The 17,499-nt window shown below is 44.3% G+C and overlaps 1 protein-coding gene across 6 annotated transcripts in view; it reads right to left on the bottom strand.

The window, feature by feature from the left end:
* Nucleotides 1-17,499, bottom strand: part of AGPAT4 (1-acylglycerol-3-phosphate O-acyltransferase 4) — a 507,427-nt gene that overhangs the window by 285,716 nt on the left and 204,212 nt on the right. For all 6 annotated transcript variants that reach the window (XM_030198100.1, XM_030198095.1, XM_030198098.1 and 3 more), the window contains one exon: nt 1,163-1,324. In XM_030198100.1, coding sequence (XP_030053960.1) covers nt 1,163-1,324 — 162 coding nt within the window. The remainder of the gene's footprint in view (nt 1-1,162; nt 1,325-17,499) is intronic.

Below are 17,499 nucleotides of genomic sequence, written 5' to 3'. Positions count from 1 at the left end.
GCTGGGCAGACTTATATGGTCTGTGCCCTGAAAAGGACAGGTACAAATTCAAGGTAAGGTATACACATATGAGTTTGTCTTGGGCAGACTGGATGGACCATGCAGGTCTTTTTCTGCCGTCATCTACTATGTTACTATGTTACTATGTAACTCTCACGCCTGTGTCTCCGCTGTATTTTCAACACTGGATATGCAACATTCAAGTTCTCCAGTTCACCGAGATATATCAGGGGTGAGTTAAGAAAGATTGGCAATTCGCAACAAAAGCTGTTGAAACTGAGGGTCTAGTGCATGCATTACTGCCTCAGTAAATTACATAAACATCGCTGTAAAATAGGCCATCAACAGGGCCGAGGCGACTCCGCCATCTTGTTGGTGCTCTGTTGATGCAAGCCTCTCCCCTTTGCGATGCTGCTTTTGTGCCATTGAGGAGCTGCATCAGGTGCCAGAAGCTATTAATATCCAGTTGGTGTTAAATAGATGGTCCCGGGGTGCAGATTAAAGCGATTTATTGGGGGATCCCAAAGCAGCCTCCAAACACACACCTGGAGCTGCACACAGCATCATGTGACCCACTACATGTGTTATTTAGGGCTAAACGCTTTGACTCAATCACTCCTCTGTTAGCCATGTACACTGGCTCCCACTCTTTTACGTATACAATTTAATATTCTTCTACTTACCCATAAGACTCTTCACCTTAGCAACTCTCATTTCTTAGCCACTTTAATTATCCCATGCACTCCTTCTCGCGCTCTTAGGTCCTTGGATGCTAATCGCCTACTACTGCCCTTGCACAAACACACCCACTATGAATCTACTGTCACTCTTCATTTTTCTTCCTGACTTCTTTTCTGTGAAACAGATTACCAGCAGATATTAGATATCAACTTTCCCTGTCCAGATTTAAAACTAAGCTTAAGCTCCATTTATTCCAAAAAGCTTTTGGCTTTATTCCCAGTTAATTAATCCTTTTGGGTAAAGCAGTCACACAGTTCTCCTCCCATTCCCTTCTTCCTTTTTACTCTCCCTATGTGTGAATGATACTTTACTATTTTTATTGGAGTTCCTTTCTGGTTTTACATGTTAATGTACACCGCTTTGACCTCTGAGCAAAGGCAGTTCTTAATAAACAAAAATAGGTTCTACTGTTTGTACATACCCAAAAGTTTTCTGGGTAATCCCTGAGATTTTTCAAGCTTTGAACTACTGTCTTACGATCTTCTTCCCATTTCCGTTTGCAAAAAACGATTTCCAGAAAATACCACATCCAGCCAACAAGAGGTACGTAAGACAGCTCCTTCTTTGCCAAAACCTTTGAGCTCTGAAAAAGAAAAATATTAGCCAGTTTAAAGATACCAGATTTCAATAAGGAGTTACCTATCTTATTCAACACTACCTTACTTACTATCCAACAATGGTATAAATCCACCAAAAATTCCAGCAGAAATATTCGTCGACTACTCTAAATAAAAATATTTATATACTGACCCCCTAATTCTATACATTTGCACACTCAAATTTCCACAAATTTTGGAATGCACATTACAGAAAAAGGTCAGTTATGTACATAAGTTAATTCAATAACTGGCTGTTAATTGGCTATCATTGGCACCAATTAGCAGTTATGCATGTAACTGCCCACAGTCACTATTCTATAAACTGTACACTCAAATTCCATTGTGCGCAACTTCAAGGGGGTGTGGGACAAGAGGGGCATAGGTGGGTCAGGGGCATGTCAGGCAGTTATGCAAGTGAATTTTGAATAAAGTTAAGCATGAAAATTTATGCTAGCCATTTTACTGGTGTTAAGTACTCATTCCCAAGGTTAGGCACATAAATACAGACTTATGTTAATATTCTCTAAACTGTTGCACACAAATAGAATTTGCACTTTGCGTGTATCATCCCATTGCTAACTCTAGACGACCTTTTGAGATTTTACCCCACGTTAACAAGTGGGGAAAGGAGTCACAGCATGGCTCATAGAATTCTTTATAATCCTCTTGTGATAGGGTGCACATCCTGTCACTAGGAGATAGGTTCCCCAGACAAAAGAAGATATTTCCAGCCAACCATAGAAAGACCACTTGGGTTTAATCCATTTCATCATACTCAGGTAAACTCCTGGGATCCTGCAGGGGTGGTGGTAGTCCAAGGGTAGAGACTACACAGGAGGTGGCAGGGACAGACTAACCCAGTTCTGAAAGGTGGGGAGTGGATTAGTGTCAAGACAAGAATATGTGGAAGATAAAAGGTTGACTTGAAAAGTGATCTGCAGGCTTATTTGCATATTTGGACTAACCAAGAGTTTGGACTAATTTAAAGCCCAGAGACGAGAAATTGGACCCATTGGCTCTCAGGGCCTGGAGGGGGGAGAATTGAAGCCCCAGGACTTATCTGGGGTGACCTGGAAGAGTGTTTCTAGATGTGGAATACTTTCACCTTGAGTAAGAAGGGGATCTGATAACAGGACCCAGAGGCTCAGGAGGACCAGAAAGGTTTGGATTTTGGCAATTTTTGTATCTTCATAGAACAATTCCTGGTAACTCTGTGGCCATACATAATTCATTGCATCAAATGATGGCAGCACTGTACACTTGAACATGAAGAGATAATCCCTGCTCAAAAGAGTTTACAATCTAATAAGGACAGACATACAGGACAAATAAGGGATAAGGACATTACTAAGGTGGGAATAAAAAAAAACCATACATGGGTACTGTACATATGTAAGAATTAGGAGTTAAAAGCAGCATCAAAAAGGTGGGCTTTTAGCCTAGATTTGAAGATGGCCATAGATGGAGCTTGATGTACTAGCTCAGGGAGTCTATTCCAGGCATATGCTACAGAAAGATAAAAGGAACGGAGTCTGGAGCTGGCAGTAGAGGAGAAGGCTACAGGTAAAAGATTTACTCGATGAACGGAGTTCCCGGGGAGGAGTGTAGTGAGAGATAAGAGTGGAGAGGTACTGAGGAGCTGCAGAGTGAATAAATTTGTAAATTAATAAGAGGAGTTTGAACTATATGCAGAAATGGATAGGGAGCCAATGAAGTGACTTGAGGAGAGGGCTAATATGAGCATAGAGACACTGACGGAATATAAGTTGTGCAGCAGAATTTTGAACAGATTAAAGGGGACAGAGATGGCTTAGAAGGAGACCTGTGAGAAGCAATTTGCAATAGTCTAAGCGAGAAGTGATGAGTGTGGACAAGGGTTTTGGTAGTGTGCTCACAAAGAAAGGGACACATTTTTTTTCTTACATTTGTACCCCGCGCTTTCCCACTCATGGCAGGCTCAATGCGGCTTACATGGGGCAATGGAGGGTTAAGTGACTTGCCCAGAGTCACTTTGGTGATTATTTGGAGAAAGAAATGAAAGGTTTTAGCTGTCTGTTGGATATGTGCAGAGAAAAAGAGGAGTCAAAGATAACCCCAAGTTTACGAGTTAATGAGACAGGGAAGATGAGAGTGTTATCCACAGAGAAAGAGAATGGGGAAAGAGGAGAGGTGGGGGTTCAGATGGCAGGAATTCAGTGGCTCAAAAGGAGCTTTCATCAGCTGGGTGAGAACGACATTAAGATCCCATGACACTGGTGGAAGTTTGACTGGGGGCTTTGACAAAAGCAAACCTCTCATGAAGCGAGCAACTAAAGGCTGTCCAGAGATAGGCTTACCCTCTCCATGGCGATAAGCAGCACTAATCGCACTAAGATGAACTCTTATGGAGTTGGTCTTGAGACCAGACTCTGACAAGTGTAGAAGGTATTCAAGCAGGGTCTGTGTAGGACAAAAAAAAAGAGGATCTAGGACCTTGCTGTCACACCAGATGGCAAACATCCTCCATTTGAAAGAGTAACACTTCTTCGTGGAATCTTTCCTGGAAGCAAGCAAGACTCGGGAGACACCCTCTGAAAGATCCAAGGAGGCAAATTCTAAACTCTCAACATCCAGGCTGTGAGACCCAGAGCCTGGAGGTTGGGATGTAGAAGCGACCCCTCGTTCTGAGTGATGAGGATTGGAAAACATTCCAATCTCCATGGTTCCTCGGAGGACAACTCCAGAAGAAGAGGGAACCAAATCTGACGCGGCCAGATGGGAACAATCAGAATCATAGTTTCGCAGTCTTGTTTGAGTTTCAGTAAAGTGTTCTCTACAAGAGGTATGGGAGGATATGCATACAGGAGGCCCGTCCCCCAATGAAGGAGAAAGGCATCAGACGCTAGTCTGTCGTGGGCCTGAAGTCTGGAACAGAACTGAGGGACCTTGTGGTTGAGTTGAGTGGCAAAAAGATCCACCGAGGGGGTGCCCCACGCTCGGAAGATCTTGCGGGCTGCGCCCATGTTCAGTGACCACTCGTGAGGTTGCATTATCCTGCTCAACCTGTCGGCCAGACTGTTGTTTACGCCTGCCAGATAAATGGCTTGGAGAAACATGCCGTGACGGCGCGCCCAAAGCCACATCTGGATGGCTTCCTGACACAGAGGGTGAGATCCGGTGCCCCCCTGCTTGTTGGTATAATACATGGCAACCTGATTGTCTGTCTGAATCAAAATGATTTGGTTGGACAGCCGATCTCTGAAAGCCTTTAGAGCATTCCAGATTGATCGCAATTCCAGGAGATTGACCCTTTTCCAGAAAGGACCAAGTTCCTTGAGTGTGAAGTCCATCTACATGAGCTCCCCACCCCAGGAGGGATGCATCCCTCGTCAGCAGTTTTTGTGGCTGAGGAAATTGGAATGGACGTCCCAAGGTCAAATTGGATCGAATTGTCCACCGCTGAAGGTATTAACTTCCCCCCAACCGGCAAGTCGTCCAGTACGGACACGTTTACTGAGGCTATGCTGAACTGGAGCCATGCTGAACTGGAGCCAGTCAAAAGCCCGTCCCTTGCTTTTGCTGGAGAGCCACAGTGGCCTTAGGCGTACGCTGTTGACGAGAATGAGCACGCTGGGACTGAGCCTGGGCAGGCTGCTGAGAAGCAGGAGTGTACCTGCAGGAAGCAAAACACTCCTTGGAATCACTGTGGATTGAAATTCCATGTGCAAAGGGGAAAAGGATAGTGATAGGAGTGTACTACCGTCCGCCTGGCCAGGACGAACAGACGGATGCGGAAATGTTAAAGGAAATCAGGGACGCAAACAAACTGGGCAACACAATAATAATGGGGGATTTCAATTACCCGCATATAGACTGGGTTAATGTAACATCTGTACACGCAAGGGACATAAGATTTCTTGATGAAATCAAGGACAGCTTCATGGAACAGCTAGTTCAGGAGCCGACAAGAGAAGGAAAAATACTAGACTTAGTCCTTAGTGGTGCTCATGATCTAGTGCAGGGGGTAACGATACGAGGGCCGCTTGATAACAGTGATCATAATATGATCGGTTTTGATATTGGCATTGAAGGAAGTGAAACTAGGAAATCAAGTACGCTAGCGTTTAACTATAGAAAAGGTGATTACGACAAAATGAGAAAAATGGTGAAAAAAAGACTGAAAGGAGCAGCTCGCAGAGTAAAAAACTTGCATCAGGCGTGGATGCTGTTTAAAAACACCATCCTGGAGGTTCAGGACAAATATATTCCACGTATTAGAAAAAAGGGAAAAAAGACTAAACGTCAGCCGGCGTGGCTAAACAGTAAGATAAAGGAAATCATTAGAGCCAAAAAACAATCCTTCAGAAAGTGGAGAAGAGAACCAACTGAAAGTAACAGGATAGATCATAAGGAATGCCAAGCCAAATGCAAAGCGGAGATAAGGAGGGCAAAAAAGGACTTTGAGAAGAAATTAGCGTTGGAAGCAAAAATACATAGTAAAAACTTTTTAGATACATTAAAAGCAGGAAACCGGCCAAAGAGTCGGTTGGGCCGCTGGACGAAAATGGTGTTAAAGGGGCGATCAAGGAGGACAAAGCCGTAGCGGAGAAATTAAATGAATTCTTTGCTTCGGTCTTCACCGAGGAGGATTTGGGGGGGACACCGGTGCCGGAAAGAATATTTGAAGCGGGGGAGTCGGAGAAACTAAACAAATTCTCTGTAACCTTGGAGGATGTAATGGGTCAGTTCAGCAAGCTGAAGAGTAGTAAATCACCGGGACCTGATGGTATTCATCCCAGAGTATTAATAGAACTAAAAATGAACTTGCGGAGCTACTGTTAGAAATATGCAATCTGTCCCTAAAATCGAGTGTAATACCGGAAGACTGGAGGGTAGCCAATGTTACTCCGATTTTTAAGAAAGGTTCCAGAGGAGATCCGGGAAATTATAGACCGGTGAGTCTGACGTCGGTGCCGGGCAAGATGGTGGAGGCTATTATTAAGAATAAAATTGCAGAGCATATACAAAAACATGGACTGATGAGACAAAGTCAGCACGGATTTAGTGAAGGGAAGTCTTGCCTCACCAATCTAATGCATTTTTTTGAGGGGGTAAGCAAACATGTGGACAATGGGGAGCCGGTTGATATTGTATATCTGGATTTTCAGAAGGCGTTTGACAAAGTGCCGCACGAAAGACTCCTGAAGAAATTGCAGAGTCATGGAATCGGAGGTAGGGTATTATTATGGATTAAGAACTGGTTGAAAGATAGGAAGCAGAGAGTAGGATTGCGTGGCCAGTATTCTCAGTGGAGGAGGGTAGTTAGTGGGGTCCCGCAGGGGTCTGTGCTGGGTCCGTTGCTTTTTAATGTATTTATAAATGACCTAGAGATGGGAATAACTAGTGAGGTAATTAAATTCGCCGATGACACAAAATTATTCAGGGTCGTCAAGTCGCAGGAGGAATGTGAACGATTACAGGAGGACCTTGCGAGACTGGGAGAATGGGCGTGCAAGTGGCAGATGAAGTTCAATGTTGACAAGTGCAAAGTGATGCATGTGGGTAAGAGGAACCCGAATTATAGCTACGTCTTGCAAGGTTCCGCGTTAGGAGTTACGGATCAAGAAAGGGATCTGGGTGTCGTCGTCGATGATACGCTGAAACCTTCTGCTCAGTGTGCTGCTGCGGCTAGGAAAGCGAATAGAATGTTGGGTGTTATTAGGAAGGGTATGGAGTCCAGGTGTGCGGATGTTATAATGCCGTTGTATCGCTCCATGGTGCGACCGCACCTGGAGTATTGTGTTCAGTACTGGTCTCCGTATCTCAAAAAGATATAGTAGAATTGGAAAAGGTACAGCGAAGGGCGACGAAAATGATAGTGGGGATGGGACGACTTTCCTATGAAGAGAGGCTGAGAAGGCTAGGGCTTTTCAGCTTGGAGAAGAGACGGCTGAGGGGAGATATGATAGAAGTGTATAAAATAATGAGTGGAATGGATCGGGTGGATGTGAAGCGACTGTTCACGCTATCCAAAAATACTAGGACTAGAGGGCATGAGTTGAAGCTACAGTGTGGTAAATTTAAAACGAATCGGAGAAAATTTTTCTTCACCCAACGTGTAATTAGACTCTGGAATTCATTGCCGGAGAACGTGGTACGGGCGGTTAGCTTGACGGAGTTTAAAAGGGGTTAGATAGATTCCTAAAGGACAAGTCCATAGACCGCTATTAAATGGACTTGGAAAAATTCCGCATTTTTAGGTATAACTTGTCTGGAATGTTTTTACGTTTGGGGAGCGTGCCAGGTGCCCTTGACCTGGATTGGCCACTGTCGGTGACAGGATGCTGGGCTAGATGGACCTTTGGTCTTTCCCAGTATGGCACTACTTATGTACTTATGTACCTACGCCTAGAATTGACATAGGGAGCACTCCTCTTCCCCCCCCAAAAAACCTCTTAGATGAAGAGGTAGTAACAGAAGACGCCCGGCAGGAGGGAGAATCCATAGCATCATTATGCTTCTTGATCTGGCAAACTTTCTCACCAAAAAGGTTATCCCCCCGGCAAGGAACATCCGCCATCCCGCTGCTGGACCGAATGATCCAGGTCAGAGACACGCAGCTATGAGAGTCTGCGCATCGCTATACCTTGAGCAGTGATCCTGGATGCTACATCAAAAGTGTCGTATGTACCCCTGGCCAGGAACTTTCGACACGCCTTCTGCTGCCTGACCACCTGGCGAAAAGGCTTGGCCTGCTTCGGAGGGAGTGTGTCAACCAAGCTGGACGGTTGCCTTATCAACTTCCGCAAGTGGACACTCGTGCTAGTATGTGTTCAATTCTGGTCGCCGCATCTCAAGAAAGATATAGTAGAATTAGAAAAGGTGCAGCGAAGGGCGACTAAAATGATAGCGGGGATGGGACGACTTCCCTATGAAGAAAGGTTAAGGAGGCTAGGGCTATACAGCTTGGAGAAGAGACGGCTGAGGGGAGACATGATAGAGGTATATAAAATGAGTGGAGTGGAACAGGTGGATGTGAAGCGTTTGTTCACGCTTTCCAAAAATACTAGGACTAGGGGGCATGCGATGAAACTACAGTGTAGTAAATTTAAAACAAATCGGAGAAAATTTTTCTTCACCCAACGTATAATTAAAGTCTGGAATTCGTTGCCGGAGAAAGTGGTGAAGACGGTTAGCTTAGCAGAGTTTAAAAAGGGGTTGGACAGTTTCCTAAAGGACAAGTCCATAAACCGCTACTAAATGGACTTGGGAAACATCCACAATTCCAGGAATAACATGTATAGAATGTTTGTACGTTTGGGAAGCTTGCCAGGTGCCCTTGGCCTGGATTGGCCGCTGTCGTGGACAGGATGCTGGGCTCGATGGACCCTTGGTCTTTTCCCAGTATGGCATTACTTATGTACTTATGTCTGGATTCTGGCGGCGAGCATAGCGGCCTGATACGTCTTCCTCCCAAAAGAATCCAAGGTCCTAGCTTCTCTGCCTGGGGACGCCGAGGCATAGTCTCTAGTACTCTTGGCTCTTTTGAGGGCGGAGTCCACCACCATGGAGTTGTGAGATAGCTGAGACTTCATCAAACCAGATTCACCGTGGATCCGATACTGGGATTCGGCTTTTTTCGGGATCACGGGGTTAGACAGAGGGAACGACCAGTTTCGCATAAGGACTTCCCTCAGTACATTATGCAAAGGAGCTGTTACAGCCTCTCTAGGTGGAGAAGGATAATCCAGAACCTTGAGCATCTCGGCCCTGGGCTCATCCTCAACCTCCATAGGGAAAGGAATAGCCGTAGCCATTTCCCGGACAAAGGAGGTAAAGGACAGACTCTCCGGTGGAGATAGTCTCCTTTCTGGTGGAGGGGAAGGTTCAGAGGGAATCCCATAGGACTCATCAGAAGAAAAGTACCAGGGATCTTCCTCTTCCTCCCATGAACGCTCCTCTTCAGTATCGGACAAGACATCTCTCAGGGCAGTCCAAGACTGAGCCTGCCTTGATGCCGAGGAACGACGTCCTCGATGGTGATGTTGAGAAGTCGACACCCCGCCTGGACTGTGGTGCAGCTACCTCCACCAACGTCGAAGGGGAATCGACCTGGGTGGCAGCCGATGCCGATGCTGCAGGCAGCATCACGGTCGGGGACCTCACCACAGGCGAAGGGCAGACGCCGCTGCAGCAGATGGTACAGAAGGCGCAAGCACCCCCGACACCGAAGCAGACTGATGCAGCAATCCTTCCAGAAGCGCTGGGAGCAGAGCCCTGATGTGCTCGTTGAGAGCCGCCGTTGGACAAGGCTGCGGGATCGATGGAGCAGCCGGTGGCACAACCTGTCGAGGCTCGGGAGCAGGTACCGGGTTGCCAGGAGACCGACGCATCAGCACCTCCTGTAAAAAGGGGGAGCGATCCCCTCACGCCGATGCTGTTCGGGTGCCGATTCCCTCGACACCCCAGAGCTCCCGGCACCATGTGTCGAAGGAGATCGATGACGGTGTTTCTTTGCCTTCGCTCAACGCCCATCATTGAGTCTCCTCGTACCGATGAGGACGTCAAATCCTCACGCCTCCTCGGGGCCGGGTCTGACGCTGGTCGGTCCCGGGGGTCCTCTCGAGACGCTTGGGTCCGTTTCTTCATGCGAAGACACAGACTACAAGCGGCTGGGCTGTGGTCGGGCCCAAGGCACTGGATACACCAAGCATGGATATCAGTACCCGAGATAGTCCGGTTGCACCGAGTACAACATTTAAAACCGCCGGGTGTCTTCGATGACATGGAAGGAAAAACAGCTTCGGCGAAATCAAACGATGCGATTGTGCCAAAAAAGGGAAGGGCACAAAAAAGGGAGAAAGGCCGGCCGCGTCGAAAACAAAGGAAACTTAAAATAGCTTTTTGAAGTCCGAAAGTCGGTGGACAGTTGGATCACATCCTCTAGATCCCCCGCAGCCTGACACCACTGGGAAGCTAGGGTCCATTGAGTTGATCTCATGTGTAGACGTGCCATGGGAGTTACATGAACTGTGGAAGCCATGGAAAAAATACTAAAAATAACTACGTAAAATAAATAAAAGAAATAGTTGTCAGACTCTGTTCCTGGGCCAAGATCGAGGAGAGCAGAAGAAATCCTGTCACCTCGTCGCGGACAAAATAAAAAACTAAGGGGCACGCTCACGCGACGGGCGTGAAGTCGTCTGCGCATGTGCGGTGTGCGTGATTCACCTGCCAAAAGACTCTGGGCAAAACTCTTTTTCATTTTGCTTGCAAAATTGCTGTTTCCTGGGCCGACGCAGACGTCGACCCATCTGTGAGAACAAGCAGCCTGCTTGTCGTCAGAGAATTTTAATTACATTTTATTACTTTTTAAGAAGAAAACACTAAATAAATCACACAATATACCATATAAACTAAAGACATTTTTATATTAGGTTTAAATCCTTAATACCTTAGCAAGTTTTAAATTATTTAAAAACTCAAAAATACTAAGATGGAGTCAGCAGTCCAGCAGCGAGAGGGGTGCTATCCAGTCTTTTGCATTGAGTGTCACATTGAGTTGGTGAGCGGTTAAATGTGTGTGCCCGATGCAAAGAGCACCTAGGTCTTAGAGAACGGGTCTGTTCTCTTGAGGCTAGAGTAGCAGACTTGGTGGAGCTGAGGGAGACAGAGAGGTACATAGAGGAGACCTACAGGGATGTTGTAGAGAAGTCCCACTTCCAGTCTGGCAGCCCCTGTGCTGCCTTGGAAGATGGAGGTCTTCTAGAAGAAGAGCATCACCCTAGTGAAAGAGGAAGTAATCCTGTAGCCAGGACCTACCCACCAGGGGATGTACTATCCTCTCGCACTGAGGATATGTCTTCAAGAAGTTCTGCCCAGGAGGGAAGGGTTAGGACAAGTATTGTAGTTGGTGATTCAATCATTAGGCATATAGATAGCAGGGTGGCTGGTGGACGTGAGGATCGCCTGGTGACTTGCCTGCCACACAGAAAAACAATCCTCCACAACAAAACCAAAGCAAAAGAAACAGTATAGATGGCAAAGGACAAAGTGCTTCAAGGTGCTTTTATTACAAGTTTTGCTCGACTTGACATGGGCCATGTTTCAGCTAAAAGGTGTGCATCAGGAGTCTAAAGAATAAACATCAAAATTATTTGAACTCAGTCTCAAAAATATAAAATAATAGATACAGTAAAAATATAGCTAATAATTATTGATTTAAAAAACCCATAAATGAACTTTATAAATACAAATAACACAAAATTAAATGACTTCATTAAAAAAAACCCCCACAAATCACGTATGTGAATGATGAACATTGACCTATTTTGGTGCTTGCTCTCTGGTTCATCCTATCCCTCTATTTATTGCATTGGAGGGATAGGGAGAGAGAGAGAGAGAGAGAGCACCAAAATATGCACATGAAAAACTACACAAATGATAATCTATTAAAAGAAAACTAATATCAAAAGAATATATATTAATATAATACAAATGGTACTTAGGATCTATAAAAGAGATGGGGCTTATTTTCAAAGCACTTAGACTTACAAAGTTCCATAGGTTACTATGAGGCATATTTTCAAAGCACTTTGGGAGGCTAAGTTCCATAGGTTTCTATGGAACTTTGGGAGGCTAAGTGCTTTGAAAATGAGCCTATATGTAACTTTGTAGGTCTAAGTGCTTTGAAAATATGCCTCATGATGTGTAAATAGAAAATGTTTGCTGTTCCCAACATGAGATCACGTTTTGTCACAACTGCGTCTTCAGGAGAACTTGTGCAAAACGATCATTCGGTCATCTTAGGGCTGGAATCTATCACCCACACCCTCCTGCTTCCGTTGGGAACAGCAAACATTTTCTATGAGAGAATAAGGGAATCGGGGAGCACGGATATATAATGGCGAACGGAGAACACTATATGAGAGCACACTGAACTCTTAAGAATGGACATGAGAACTGCCTACATCTGACAAGATAAGTAAATTGGGCTTTAGAATTGAAGCCAGTTAGAGACTCATATGAACTGAAATAACACCTAGGAGTATATGTGGAAGGGATAGGCAGGGTTCAGTGCAATGATGTTTTGATAATGCGGTGTTCTAAGCCAGAGCCGTCACAAATGGTGAATTGGCACTAAAATATACACTGAGCACTAAAAAACTTTTTAAAATAATTTCTAAAAAATTTTTTTAAAGCTTGCTTGTGTTAGAAAACGCAAGTAGAGATAGGTTTTGAAGTTACAGACTGGTATAAATATATGAACACTATTTATAGTACTAATACCAGATTTGTTCAGTGGAACCCTAAAGACCATATTGAGTTAAAATTTAATGCCAAGAAGTGCAGAGTGATGCACTTGGGGTGCAGAAATCCAAAAGAGAGATACCGAATAGGAAGGGAGAGATTAGTAAGCTCGACTCAGGAGAGAGACCTTGGGGTGTTGGTGTCCGAGGATCTGAAGGTGAAGAAACAATGTGACAAGGCGACAGGTGTGGCCAGAAGGATGCTAAGCTGCATAGAGAAGGGTATAACCAGAAGAAAGGAGGTGTTGATGCTCCTCTAAAAGTCATTGGTGAGGCCCCACTTGGAGTATTGTGTTCAGTTTTGGAGGCCATACCTTGCTAAAAACGTAAACAGACTGGAAGCGGTGCAAAAAAAACCTACAAAAATGGTATGGGATTTGTGATGCAAACCATATGAGAAGAGACTTGCCACCCTGAACATTTACACCTTGGAGGAAAGGAGAAACAGGGGTGACATGATACAGACGTTCAAATATTTGAAAGGTATTAATCTGCAAACAAACCTTTTCCAGAGACGGAAAGGCTGTAGAACTAGAGGACATGATTTGAGGTTGAAGGGGCCAGACTCAGGAGTAATGTCAGGAAGTATTTTTTCCCAGAGAGGGTGGTGGATACTTGGAATGCCCTCCCACGGGAGGTGGTGGAGATGAAAACTGTAATGGAATTCAAACATGTGTGGGATAAACACAAAGGAATCCTGTTTAGAAGGAATGGATCCATGGAATCTTAGTGGAGATTGGGTGGCAACACCGGTAATTGGGAAGCAAAACCAGTGCTGGGCAGACTTCTACGGTGTGCGCCCTGATCATGACTGAATAGATATGGATAGGCTGGAGTGTAAATTTTAAGGGGTTTCGACGTTAGCTTCATAACTTTTAGTACAAGAAGAGTGCTGGGCAGATGTCTACGGTCTGTAACCTGAGAATAGCAAGGACAAATCAAACTCAGGTATATATATAAAGTATCGCATACCATGTAAAATGAGTTTATCTTGTTTGGATGAACCATACAGGTGTTTATCTGCCTTAATTTACTATATGTTACCTGAACATTGCCAATTCCTGAATATGGAAGCTGATATTTCCAAGAATTGATCCTCTGCCCAAGCACAAAGCTCAATCTCAAAAGACACCAGTGTATTCCTTGTTCCCCCATTTGTTCACATATGCTACCACGGTGGCATTGTTGATAAAACTCATGCTGCTCTCCCCTTTAGAAGGGGACACAAAGTTTCCTGAGATGATCAATGCCCATGAACCAACTTCCGTGAGCAATGAGTTCCAGAACCCTGTAAACTAGTGTCGGCGTACCTCAGGGTTCTGTTCTTGGTCCCCTCCTCTTTTCTATCTACACTTCTTCCCTTGGTTCATTAATCTCATCCCATGGCTTTCCTACCATCTCTATGCTGATGATTCCCAAATCTACCTTTCTACCCCTGATATCTCACCTTGCATCCAAACCAAAGTTTCAGCGTGCTTGTCTGACATTGCTGCCTGGATGTCTCAACGCCACCTGAAATTAATATGACCAAAACCGAGCTTCTCATTTTCCCCCCCAAACCCACCTCCCCGCTCCCCCCGTTTTCTATTTCTGTTGATGGCTCTCTCATTCTCCCTGTCTCCTCAGCTCGAAACCTTGGGGTCATCTTTGACTCTTCTCTCTCCTTCTCTGCTCATATCCAGCAGACCGCCAAGACCTGTCGTTTCTTTCTTTACAACATCTGTAAAATCCGCCCCTTTCTTTCCGAGCACTCTACCAAAACCCTCATCCACACCCTTGTCACCTCTCGTCTAGACTACTGCAATCTGCTTCTTGCTGGCCTCCCACTTAGTCACCTCTCCCCTCTCCAGTCGGTTCAAAACTCTGCTGCCCGTCTCATCTTCCGCCAGGGTCGCTTTACTCATACTACCCCTCTCCTCAAGACCCTTCACTGGCTCCCTATCCGTTTTCGCATCCTGTTCAAACTTCTTCTACTAACCTATAAATGTACTCACTCTGCTGCTCCCCAGTATCTCTCCACACTCGTCCTTCCCTACACCCCTTCCCGTGCACTCCGCTCCATGGATAAATCCTTCTTATCTGTTCCCTTCTCCACTACTGCCAACTCCAGACTTCGCGCCTTCTGTCTCGCTGCACCCTACGCCTGGAATAAACTTCCTGAGCCCCTACGTCTTGCCCCATCCTTGGCCACCTTTAAATCTAGACTGAAAGCCCACCTCTTTAACATTGCTTTTGACTCGTAACCACTCGCCTCCACCTACCCTCCTCTCTTCCTTCCCGTTCACATTAATTGATTTGATTTGCTTACTTTATTTATTTTTTGTCTATTAGATTGTAAGCTCTTTGAGCAGGGACTGTCTTTCTTCTATGTTTGTGCAGCGCTGCGTATGCCTTGTAGCGCTATAGAAATGCTAAATAGTAGTAGTAGTAGTAGTAGTTACATCTGTTCACTCCAAGGGTTCCAGAGGGATGCCTCTCAAAAGATATTATAGACTAGCCCAACAAGTTAGCTGCCTTGAGAAGAAGCTTTGAACTTCTGAGAGTGAGGAAACCACCTCAATGATAATGTATATTCCAGCGGTTTCATGTGTACTCTTGATCACATTGTTATCTCTACTGTGCCACTACAGAACCAAGAAACTGAAGATAATCCCAAACTCTTGGCATCTGCACCACACTAAAGGTACTCAACTGATCCAGAATCAAATCAAACTCAGGTATACATATAAAGTATCGCATACCATGTAAAATGAGTTTATCTTGTTGGGCAGACTGGATGAAGTGTATGGGTCTTTATCTGCCATCACTTACTACATTACTATTTTCAGTGTTCCCAGGAAACTAGGCTGGTATTTTCCTTGTTTTAATTCTGTAATGGGCCTACATGGGAATTGGCGGAAAGATTAGATCAGGAGGCAGACAGACATTCTGGCAAGGCCCCAGAGGAACCTATGCCAGATAGCTTTGCTGAGCAAAGGCCCTTGTGCCAGGGCTCAAGGCTACAGCAGGGAAGAAAACCTTGGCTCAACTAGGAGAAGGATCATAATCCAACTCCTGGGAGCCTCAACCACTGGACACAGGCCATAAGATGTGTCCAAGGGAGTCAGGCCTGTTACTGCAAAACTCCTGCTGCACCAGCTGCAGGAAACAAATATATAAAACTATTCCTAATAATTACATTAAAGTACATTAAACATTTATACCTAAAAATAATAATAAAAATGAATGCTTAATATGGAATTCTTTTACTTGGTTAGACCAGAGGAAAAAACCTGAAGATTCTAATAACATCGCTGGTATGTAACAAATAATACAGCCGATTCTGTCAGTATTCTCTGCATTGTTTGTACTGAGATGTACCAAACCTTGAAGTTTATACAGGATAAAAACAAAACTGGTAAACTGCAGCAGTAGTCTATCATTGAAACATTCCAGACCAGAATAGAAGCAAATATATTTGGCCTACAGGACTCCAGGGAGGCCAATAAAAGAAGCATAATCTTTAGGGTAAGTGTTTGAGCAAGTCTGTAAGCTGAGGTTGCTTAGTGTAGTAGCCTAGTGAACGACAGTAGAAAGACTATATAGACTGACGATCAGACAACTTTCAAATATCCCAGTCTACATTTAAAAGAAAAGTGCATTAGGGTTTTTGGTGCACTAACAACTTTAGTTCAGAATTTCTGCATTAGAAAAGCATAAGTAGCATCACTGAGAAACAAAAAAGGGTTGCATTCATTAATTACACATTTTATAAATTCAACAAAATAGCCAGACATGTGGCCTGAAAGTACGTTATGAACATGAAACACTAAATCTCTTAGATTAGAATCACTGTATAATGTTGAGACAACCCATGGTGATACCCAAAGGGTAAAAAAAGTATTTAAAACAACTTTATTAATTCATTCTTATATCCCACAATTATCCAAAAACAAGTTTCGGTTCAATATAGCTTACAATTATCAGTTAGGAGAAATTACAAGTGTTGAGAAACTACAGTATTTTTGCATTTACAGTTACAATTACACTCAATGTAGAACTTTGTATCATGTATGGTTATCCATAGAATTTCCTAAAAATTTAAGTTTTTAAATATTTTCTGAGCTGAAGGTATTTGGTAGTGCTTCTTATGGCCTTGGGAATTGAATTCCATTATTTAGAACCCAGGTAACTGAAACCAGCCATATAGATGGATTTGAAGGTTATGTTTCTACAGATGTGCAGATAGAGTAATAAGTAACAGCTGGTTTCTGGACTTGCAAGTCTAACATGTAATTAGGTGATATTCTGAACAACATTTTGAAAATAAGAGTACTAGCTTTGAAAAACAGTCTGGCCCTGATTGGGAGCCAGTGTAACTCTGCAAGCAGTGGTGTTGCTCTTTCATATTTTGAATTTTTAAAAATCAGTCTTGCTGCTGTGTTTGTATGGTCTGCAGTGATTTTAGTATGTTTTCTGTGCATTCTACATATGCTGCATTGCAATAATCTAGTTGGGTCAATATCGTTCATTGTAGTATTAGACAAAAAGATTGTCTGGGGAAATATAATGAAGATACATACCTGTAGCAGGTATTCTTCGAGGACAGCAGGCTCAATATTCTTACGTGTGGGTCATCGTCCGTGACGGCCCAGGAGACGGAAGAAACCTTCAAAAGCTAAAGAACCTTCCAGAACGTTCCGCCGCGTGGGCCGACCCACCGCGCATGTGTGGGCAGTTTCCCGCCCGCGACGCGAACGTGCAGTGATCAGTTTAATAAAAAGCAAAACAATATAAGTGAAACAACTCCAACGGGGAGGAGGGAGGGTTGTAAGAATATTGAACTTGCTGTCCTCGGACAATACCGGCTACAGGTATGTATCTTCATTTTC

The sequence above is a fragment of the Microcaecilia unicolor genome, chromosome 3 (genome assembly GCF_901765095.1).
Source record: "Microcaecilia unicolor chromosome 3, aMicUni1.1, whole genome shotgun sequence".
Taxonomy (NCBI): domain Eukaryota; kingdom Metazoa; phylum Chordata; class Amphibia; order Gymnophiona; family Siphonopidae; genus Microcaecilia; species Microcaecilia unicolor.
This window is presented reverse-complemented; position numbering and strand designations above follow the sequence as displayed.